Source organism: Eurosta solidaginis, chromosome 1 (genome assembly GCF_040869045.1).
Source record: "Eurosta solidaginis isolate ZX-2024a chromosome 1, ASM4086904v1, whole genome shotgun sequence".
NCBI classification, from domain to species: domain Eukaryota; kingdom Metazoa; phylum Arthropoda; class Insecta; order Diptera; family Tephritidae; genus Eurosta; species Eurosta solidaginis.
In genome coordinates, this window is record NC_090319.1 from 61,352,694 (window position 1) to 61,362,706 (window position 10,013).

Below are 10,013 nucleotides of genomic sequence, written 5' to 3' on the forward strand. Positions count from 1 at the left end.
CAGTTTTGGTTGGAAAATAATTATGTAACGTATACATATTGTGACGAATATTAGCAACACTAAGGGATACTATCATCTCTAAGCCGATACTAAGCAGTCACTTGTGTGCATGAACAAATCAATCATTATGTCCTCACATATGTACACACAAGCAGCGGAAAGATGCGCACAAACACATGCATATATCTGAGATACTCACAAAAGTATGCAATCATCGGTGGAGGTATTACTCACATATACACGGGCATATGGCTGTGCGAGGGGCTATAAACGTGCATCTGTAGTTTATAGCTAGTAAGTTTACAGCTGGTAAGTAGGTAGTAAATTCTAGAAGAAGAAACGCCTAGAAGTATGCGAACGAGACAGCGGAGAGTATAAAAGGAGCGAAAGCTGAGTAAGCAGCAATCAGTTTGATTTAAGCATGCTATCAGTTGCGAAATATAAGTGTTATTGTGAAGTATTTTCGAAGTAGTCTAATAAAGACCATTTTGTATTATTGAATATTGGAGTTATTTAAATAGGGAACAACAACACGCATTATAAGCAATCATGATGAAATGGAATATTCAGGTGTTTTCATCACGTTGATGTTTTTCCTTATTCTAACAATTTCGGCATGCATATTTTAGAGGGTTGTATATAATATACTTACTACCATTACTATACGTTTAGAAATGTTATAACTATATAAGCCGCTACTTGAATTGTTTAGCCAAAAAGATTAACGTAACTTTGTTTTCCCCAAAAGAATATAGAAACAATTTTGCAGAAAATAAATTTTTTTGAGGAATTTATACGAAAAATTAAGCAATCAAAATTTAATACTTTTATAATACAAGTAAATACTGAAAAATAGAGCTACCGAAAAAGTGAGGTTATGTTGTTGACATCACCTTTATTATTACATAATGATAAGCAATGATTTTATTCAAATTTAATATGAAAGACAACATTTTCAAAATTACATAAATATGTGTAAGTGTTACAAAGTTGCTTTGTTTGTTGAACACCCATATAGCTCACAGTTTTCCTCATATCGGAGTCAAAAAAGACTCCTACACGATCACATTTCTGAAAATATTTGAGGGGACAAAACAATTATTTCCGTCCAGAGGGGCAATTCACGTTCTGTTAAGTGATTAAATGAAAATGAATTTTCATATTTTATAACTTTTTTTTCATTATTTTATAACTTCAGAGAACGCGAAATGTCCCCTAGAATATAAAAATTAGTTTCCCTCAAAACATAATTATACAAAATATAATTTGTGTTTTACCCTTTAACACATTCGTTACATATGAAAGTTCACATATTACACAACACATATTACACACAACATGAATAGAAAGCGACATATGAAAAAACCTCCGCTAAGTGGCGCAGGGAACAAGATATTCAAAAAAATCGTATTTGTGGTCCGATCAGACTCATATTTGGAATACATATTACACACAGGAATAGAGATCACTTCATGAAAAAAAATCCTGCTAAGTGTGGCAAGGATCGAGGTATTAAAAATACTCGTATTTGTGGTCCGATTTGGCTCACATTTGGAACATATATTCCATACAGTCCGGCAGAAGTGACATCAAAATATTTTAGAGTTCGAGGAGGGACAAGCATACGTGGCGGTGAGTAGAGCAGAGTCTTTGGAAGGATTATGTGACCTAGATTGTAGCAAATTGTCCGAAAAAGTCCTTGTAACAATGAGTCACTAAATGAACTAAATAGAATGAGAAATAATAGACAATTAAATAAAGAATATAAACTTGAAAAAAAAAATATTCCTTTGAAATCGGATCATTGAGTTTTATAACGTCTGAAGAAGGCTTACTTTGAAAGAAAAATGGGGTTTCCGTTGTTTTGAAATTAGAACTTACAGAAACTAAGAAACGGATAACATTCATCAATTTAAGTTTTTCACGGCGGCCGCGGTTGGCAAAATGTGTCGGGAGTCTCGGAAATCAGGACGACCGGGACAGGATGCCTCACCTCTGACGTTTGTCTAAACGTTTACCAAATCATTATACATTTTTGTTTTATGTTTAGATACGTTCAAATATATTTTCGTTAAACAAATATTTGTAGATAATACTTATTAAATAGTTGCAATAATCTCACAATATATATATATATATATATACATAACTAATTAAAAGCATTAAAGAGCTTCCAAAACCTCGATTATGCTAGTGTCCATAATAAAAAATAATCCAAAACCAACTACGACCTATGCCTTAAGAAAAAGATTGTGTGATGAATAATCAAATTGAGCTAATGCTTTGAACTTTGATTAATCAAGAAACCAATTTACTTGAGGAATTGAAATTTAACAAACAAAAAATGTATTATATTTAATATTATGTGCTTTAAAGCATTATTTCAAAGTTGGATGTCCAACTTGTTAATCTTTAAAATTTTTCGTAAGTGATGGATTTCGGAATTAGGGGCGTGGATCATGTCAATTGAGTGCTAGCATTTTTTTTTATCAGTAACACGTTTATTTCCCTTTCTGAATTAGCTCATATCTAATTAATAGTTGCTGCTGTTGTTGTTGTACCGATAAGGTTACTCCCCGAAGGATTTGGGGAGTGTTATCGATGTGATGGTCCTTTGCCGGATACAGATCCGGTACGGTCCGGTAACACAGCACCATTAAGGTGCTAGCCCTACCATTTCGGGAACGATTTATATGGCCACATTAAACCTTCAGGCCGTTTCTTCCTCCCCACCTTCAAGTCCCATGAGGAGCTTGGGGTCGCCAGAACCTCGTCTGTTAGTGAAACAGGATTCGCCACGGATAGGTGAGGTTGACAATTGGGTTTGGAGAAGCTATATATTGCGCTGGCAACCTGAAACGGTTGTGCTACACAGACCCTTGAATCTGGTATTTTAGTCGCCTCTTACCACAGGCATGCCTACCGCGGGTATATTCTGACCGCCTAACCCGCTGGAGGTCTAATTAATAGTTCGTACAAGGATTTAAACAAAATTTAAACTTTTGGTGAACTTCAATATAAAATTTATTTTATACTGTAAAACACATTAGCCAAAAGTGCTTTTTCCTGATTCAAGTATAGGGTAAAAGTGTTTCACAAAATTATTCCTCATACAATTTCACTATAAGAAGATTAGCAACGTTTTTCAGTTCGATAAGTGTTTTCAAATATTACTCCCTTATACTGAAATAATTTGGGTAAAATATTGCAAATTTTGAAACCACCTTAATTAAATTTGACCTAAGAATGGAAAAAGACTTTAAGGTATTATCCGCCCCCAGACAACACCCTCTCACTTCTCACATAGTGCGGTAGGTTTTTCTTATATGTAGTTAATAATCATGAATTAATGTTATTTTTGGTCCAGTTTTGGTTGTTTTTCTTGTGGTTTTACGGCTTGTAGTACAATGTTGTTTATTAATCATAACAATAATCAATCATTACTTTACCGCCATGTATTTATATTTTAGCAGTTTTTTTTTAGCTTTTTCAAAGTAATGTAAAGAATTTTTGAGGCTTAGTTGCTAAAATTTTCAAAATCAACTCTTATGATAAAAATTAAAATACTATAAATTTGTTAAGAATTTATATCATACCTTAAGTATACATATACACATACACATATGCGCATCATTTGTTCGAAAGTTTTAATATTTTTGCAATGCTAATTCAACTTGTAGAGCAATACATTCACGCCTCTCTTCAAATATTTCTTTAGCTAAAATTTGTTTCTTGTGTTCTAGTAACGTATTTTCACGTATATAATTTTCTATAATTTTTTCATAATCAACATCGCCCCTAGCAGTTACATTCTCCGACGTCACATCTATTGTTGTATTGCTGGTATTATTATTATGAGTATTAATTTTATTTGCAGACGTTGCTGTAGCCAATTGCTGTTTTAAACGTAATACTTCAGCACGTTCAGCAGTAATACGCGCCTGTAATTGCGTCTTCCATGCAAGCAATTCATTATTTTCTAATTGTAAACGTATTAATTGAGAATAATCAGGATGTGTTTTGGGCACCATTAAAAATGAGGTATCTTCATCAATATAAAATCCATCAGGATGTGTACCATCAACCGCAAGGGGAGCTGGTTCTTCTGGCACAACCGCTGTTGCTGGTATACAATCAGCTATTTCTTGTTGTATAAATTTCTTAGTCGCTATTGCTTCTGGTGATTCCGCTTTTGCTGATTTTGATGATGTGGATTCTTCTCCTATGAAGGCGATCGTACTAGTATGCATTCTGTTAATAGAATCATTAGCCTGTTGAGAAAGTGTGTTTGGTTGTCGTTGTTGTATGAATTTAGAATCAGTTGTATCACTGCTATTTGGTTGCGCACTTTTATTGAGTGTTTGTGATTCCTCTAGAGATTTCTCCTGTCGCTTTTCAAAGCTGCGTAATTTACGTTTAAGCTGTGTAATGATGCGTTGAACCTCCCATAGTTGTTCCTCGCGTTTTTTCGATACAAAACCTGCATTCATTTCAGCATGTATTTGCGCCAATAGGCTTTCTTGCTTACGCAACTCCGCTTGAATATCTTCTGGAGTTTCGGGTAGTTTAGGACTTGATGCTGTAATCGGTGGCACATATCTAATTAGAAGAAAGAACAAAAAATTTTAATAGATATTATTATTTCATAAAATTTTGTTACCTAATTATCAATTTTACTAATTTATAAAGCCGCCTACCAGGTTTACGTAGAGCTAGCATATTTAATTAATTGGACAAAACAGATGCTTAACTGTTTTGTAGAGATTATTCTGGCCATCTTTTTAAGAAATCATAGGCGTATATAAGGAACTATAGAGGGGTCAGTGGCCCTACCCTAGATTCAATAAATGTATCCCTATCACTTAAAAAATACTTGCTTGTCACGCTTAATAAAATAAGAGTAATGTACTTCATATCACGACAGTTGGGTGTGGGGACTGATATGATCCGAATTCATATTCGAATACATTCAAATGTGCTTCTCCATGTATAATCCATTTCAAGCAATTTTGAGAGTGTTATCGATGTTGATGGTATAGATCCGATTGCCTGATATAGATCCGGTACGTTCCCCTAACAAGCGCCATTAAGGTGCAGGTCCTCTCATCACGGGAACGCTTTAATATGACCACATTGAACCTTCCATGAGGGACTTGGGGTCGCCAGATCATGGGCGGTTCAGAATCAGGATTCGCCACGGGTTGGTGAGGTTGACAGGCAATATTGATATATCCATTTGGGGATTTTTGTAACAAACATAAAAAAAAATTTTATAGTGCTGATGCAGTTGCAATATATTGGCTGACATGAATTCCTAATATATTATGCAATAATAAGCACCTACACCAACCTTAGTCAAAGTTGGCTGCGCACCTGTCTGATGTCAAAAATGTCTTACAGTTGTGTCTACAAACATCTTTAGTATGTTTAATTAACATATTTAACTTACTTGATAAGAGATACATTTGAAAATAAACTTCCAGTTTGAGATAAGAGAGCCACTAAAAGCCGATGTGACATCTGCATAGGTGGGCTCAACAGCATCGCCAACGATTCAGCTGTTAATTTATTATGTTTACTATTTTGTACAACAGCGTAAAAATGCAATAATATCCACGTGAGTAAAGTTCTGTTGCAGCTAGGCAATATTTCTAGCAATTGTTTGAGCTCTTCTTGTTGTTTTTGGGGCGAATTAACTGTTGCTGCCTCCTCAAAACGAGAAACTAAGTCTGTTGTCAATATTGGCTCAGGTAGTTCACTGTAATGATATGCATATACATATATAATAAAACTTGAGTGTTAAATAAATGCATAAAAAATTCAGTTATACCGCAAAAATAGTTTCAGAAGCGCACAAGCAGTTGGCATATCCAATTCCTCGGTTTCTGGTTGTCGCTCTCTATTATTATAGAGTCGTTTGAAGTGTTGGATACGTGTCTTAAGCGGTTCGACTTTATAAATTTGGTCACTTTTAAGTGCGTGATCTTGTAGATAATCAATGCAATCACGCACAACAAGTGGTAAATCGACACCATCATGACAACGACTGCGTTCGGTTGCCAAACTAACTGATACCCCGAAAACAGGCTGTACATCACCCAATTCGAGCATTTCTTCAGATGCAAGACTACTATGTTGTTTAGTCTTTTTGTCTTTTTTATCCTTATCCTTATCTTTTTCCTTTGATTTTTCTTTCTTTTCCTTACGATCCTTATCCTTCTTTTTATGTTCCTTATCCTTTTCGTTCTTTTCTTTTTCCCTCGGTCTTTCCTCATCCTGTCGTTGTTCCTTTTCTGATTTTTCTTTATCACGAGACTTCTCACGCTTTTCCTTACTTTTCGACGAGGTGAACTTGAATGTTTTGGACTTTTTGGATTTCGATGGACTTCTGCAGTGTTAAACATAACAATTAAGATTCACATTAAAGCTGCATATGTCTATTTGTATGTACATACTTAGCACCTAGTTCCTCCTCAGGTGAGCTCTCTCCTTCCAACGCTGCATAACCACGATCTTTTCCCTTATCCTTTTTATCCTTGCGTCTGCCAATAAGCATGTCCTTTTTACTTACTTTATCATGTTCGCCTTCACTATCTACAAATGTGTATATTATGTTTATATTAAAGTTCTTTATGCTATTTATGCACTTACAATCACTATCTTCTTTGCTCTTTTTAGATTTTCCATCACCACTTTCAGAGGCATATAAGCCAGGAAAATCCCTTTCAACATCCGGGCTATCGAATTCCATTGTTTATTTACTCAACTATTTATTTATTAATAAACAATAAGTTTATTCATCTAGCGACTTTATAACATGTACTTGAGGTTGTATAAAGCTGCAGTTATGCACCGACGTGTGTAACTTACGATGGGTGCGAGTGTTGAGCGAAATTTATGCCCGTAGTGGCAATGAATAAATTTTGTCACTGAACTTCTTGAATGCATGCTTATGGAAACATCAACTTTTTCTATTTTAGCTTTTGATGTTTTAAAAGGCTGGAATTAATATTAAATAAGTATAAATAGATTACATATTGGTAATATGCACTTTTCCATAATTATTTCGAATTATTTCCACAATATTTAAAACTTTAATTAGGTGTTTTTTCATAAAAACTTTAAACGGGCAAAACTTAGCGAGCAAAAGTTTACTAGGCAACTCTGTCCATTGGGAGAGCAATCAGCTGACACGTTCTTATGGAAAAAACCAAAATTGTTTTGATTTTACGTTCCGAGCTACGCATGGTTCAATTATGTACAGGTTGGCTCATCTCATCAGCTGATTTTATTTATGTCATTGCATGGTCGAAGGGATTGTCAAAAGGAGATGGCAAACTCAAAATGAAACCAACACATTGGCAACATTTTACTTACCCATACAAAAACTGGTAAGTTTTATGTTTCCATTCCATACCATTCGCACCAACACCAATACGAAGATTTTGACAATTTGAACAGACATATTTTGTTGCTTACCAGATGAGCCAACCTGTATATAGTTGAACCATTAGGCTACGTACGAACGTGCGTTGAACGCCGGTGAGTTTTCTTTTACATTGCACATTCATAAGCATTGTTTACTATATAGTTTGGCAGCTTAAATAGAGGTTATGTTGCGAATAGAGTGGAAGGAAGTGGACTAGGCAGTCGAATGTCATATAATGAAGGAATGGTGTTCGGAGTTTTTTCAAAGTTAAAAAAAAAATGATAAAGCTTTAATATAAGTAAAACTATTGTTTTAATAACAAAAAAATCGCCTTATATATTCTATAGACATAAATTCGTAAGGATTATCTCACTTTAAAATTTGAGTTAAATAATCTAAAGTTTTTGTTTGAAACTGAGTCGAGAACTGTGCGTGTGAATGTGCGAATTTTCACCGATCAGCTGTTAGTTGCGCTACTTCGTAAAATTTACAATGTTCATAAGATTAGTCAAAGTTGGCTGCGCACCTGTCTGATGTCAAAAATGTCTTACAGTTGTGTCTACAAACATCTTTAGTATGTTTAATTAACATATTTAACTTACTTGATAAGAGATACATTTGAAAATAAACTTCCAGTTTGAGATAAGAGAGCCACTAAAAGCCGATGTGACATCTGCATAGGTGGGCTCAACAGCATCGCCAACGATTCAGCTGTTAATTTATTATGTTTACTATTTTGTACAACAGCGTAAAAATGCAATAATATCCACGTGAGTAAAGTTCTGTTGCAGCTAGGCAATATTTCTAGCAATTGTTTGAGCTCTTCTTGTTGTTTTTGGGGCGAATTAACTGTTGCTGCCTCCTCAAAACGAGAAACTAAGTCTGTTGTCAATATTGGCTCAGGTAGTTCACTGTAATGATATGCATATACATATATAATAAAACTTGAGTGTTAAATAAATGCATAAAAAATTCAGTTATACCGCAAAAATAGTTTCAGAAGCGCACAAGCAGTTGGCATATCCAATTCCTCGGTTTCTGGTTGTCGCTCTCTATTATTATAGAGTCGTTTGAAGTGTTGGATACGTGTCTTAAGCGGTTCGACTTTATAAATTTGGTCACTTTTAAGTGCGTGATCTTGTAGATAATCAATGCAATCACGCACAACAAGTGGTAAATCGACACCATCATGACAACGACTGCGTTCGGTTGCCAAACTAACTGATACCCCGAAAACAGGCTGTACATCACCCAATTCGAGCATTTCTTCAGATGCAAGACTACTATGTTGTTTAGTCTTTTTGTCTTTTTTATCCTTATCCTTATCTTTTTCCTTTGATTTTTCTTTCTTTTCCTTACGATCCTTATCCTTCTTTTTATGTTCCTTATCCTTTTCGTTCTTTTCTTTTTCCCTCGGTCTTTCCTCATCCTGTCGTTGTTCCTTTTCTGATTTTTCTTTATCACGAGACTTCTCACGCTTTTCCTTACTTTTCGACGAGGTGAACTTGAATGTTTTGGACTTTTTGGATTTCGATGGACTTCTGCAGTGTTAAACATAACAATTAAGATTCACATTAAAGCTGCATATGTCTATTTGTATGTACATACTTAGCACCTAGTTCCTCCTCAGGTGAGCTCTCTCCTTCCAACGCTGCATAACCACGATCTTTTCCCTTATCCTTTTTATCCTTGCGTCTGCCAATAAGCATGTCCTTTTTACTTACTTTATCATGTTCGCCTTCACTATCTACAAATGTGTATATTATGTTTATATTAAAGTTCTTTATGCTATTTATGCACTTACAATCACTATCTTCTTTGCTCTTTTTAGATTTTCCATCACCACTTTCAGAGGCATATAAGCCAGGAAAATCCCTTTCAACATCCGGGCTATCGAATTCCATTGTTTATTTACTCAACTATTTATTTATTAATAAACAATAAGTTTATTCATCTAGCGACTTTATAACATGTACTTGAGGTTGTATAAAGCTGCAGTTATGCACCGACGTGTGTAACTTACGATGGGTGCGAGTGTTGAGCGAAATTTATGCCCGTAGTGGCAATGAATAAATTTTGTCACTGAACTTCTTGAATGCATGCTTATGGAAACATCAACTTTTTCTATTTTAGCTTTTGATGTTTTAAAAGGCTGGAATTAATATTAAATAAGTATAAATAGATTACATATTGGTAATATGCACTTTTCCATAATTATTTCGAATTATTTCCACAATATTTAAAACTTTAATTAGGTGTTTTTTCATAAAAACTTTAAACGGGCAAAACTTAGCGAGCAAAAGTTTACTAGGCAACTCTGTCCATTGGGAGAGCAATCAGCTGACACGTTCTTATGGAAAAAACCAAAATTGTTTTGATTTTACGTTCCGAGCTACGCATGGTTCAATTATGTACAGGTTGGCTCATCTCATCAGCTGATTTTATTTATGTCATTGCATGGTCGAAGGGATTGTCAAAAGGAGATGGCAAACTCAAAATGAAACCAACACATTGGCAACATTTTACTTACCCATACAAAAACTGGTAAGTTTTATGTTTCCATTCCATACCATTCGCACCAACA

The 10,013-nt window shown here is 34.7% G+C and overlaps 2 protein-coding genes across 3 annotated transcripts; both read right to left on the reverse strand.

Annotated features, from left to right (window-relative positions):
• Window positions 1–1,689: 1,689 nt before the first annotated feature.
• Window positions 1,690–6,876, reverse strand: LOC137254647 (ralA-binding protein 1-like). The gene is made up of 5 exons (XM_067792493.1): window positions 6,652–6,876; window positions 6,456–6,594; window positions 5,831–6,388; window positions 5,450–5,758; window positions 1,690–4,599 (listed from the first exon to the last, which is right to left on the reverse strand). The coding sequence occupies exons 1-5, from the start codon at window positions 6,749–6,751 to the stop codon at window positions 3,648–3,650; spliced, it is 2,058 nt and encodes a 685-aa protein (XP_067648594.1). The 5' UTR covers window positions 6,752–6,876; the 3' UTR covers window positions 1,690–3,647.
• On the reverse strand, window positions 6,845–9,667 carry LOC137254655 (ralA-binding protein 1-like). 2 transcript variants are annotated; one of them, XM_067792503.1, is made up of 5 exons: window positions 9,234–9,667; window positions 9,038–9,176; window positions 8,413–8,970; window positions 8,032–8,340; window positions 6,845–6,999 (listed from the first exon to the last, which is right to left on the reverse strand). In XM_067792503.1, the coding sequence occupies exons 1-5, from the start codon at window positions 9,331–9,333 to the stop codon at window positions 6,972–6,974; spliced, it is 1,134 nt and encodes a 377-aa protein (XP_067648604.1). In that variant the 5' UTR covers window positions 9,334–9,667; the 3' UTR covers window positions 6,845–6,971. The 2 variants fall into 2 exon arrangements, with proteins under 2 accessions (XP_067648604.1, XP_067612607.1); XM_067756506.1 differs by lacking the exon at window positions 6,845–6,999 and having other exon boundaries at window positions 7,942–8,340; window positions 9,234–9,666.
• Between the last annotated feature and the right edge of the window lie 346 nt (window positions 9,668–10,013).

Coding starts and splice junctions, on each gene's coding strand:
- LOC137254647 (XM_067792493.1), bottom strand. CDS start 6,751: ATGGAATTCGATAGCCCGGATGTTGAAAGGGATTTTCCTGGCTTATAT. Junction 6,389..6,455: donor GAGGAGGAACTAGGTGCTAA/GTATGTACATAC, acceptor TTAACACTGCAG/AAGTCCATCGAAATCCAAAA. Junction 5,759..5,830: donor CTTCTGAAACTATTTTTGCG/GTATAACTGAAT, acceptor ATATCATTACAG/TGAACTACCTGAGCCAATAT.
- LOC137254655 (XM_067792503.1), bottom strand. CDS start 9,333: ATGGAATTCGATAGCCCGGATGTTGAAAGGGATTTTCCTGGCTTATAT. Junction 8,971..9,037: donor GAGGAGGAACTAGGTGCTAA/GTATGTACATAC, acceptor TTAACACTGCAG/AAGTCCATCGAAATCCAAAA. Junction 7,000..8,031: donor TCAAATGTATCTCTTATCAA/GTAAGTTAAATA, acceptor TATTAATTCCAG/CCTTTTAAAACATCAAAAGC.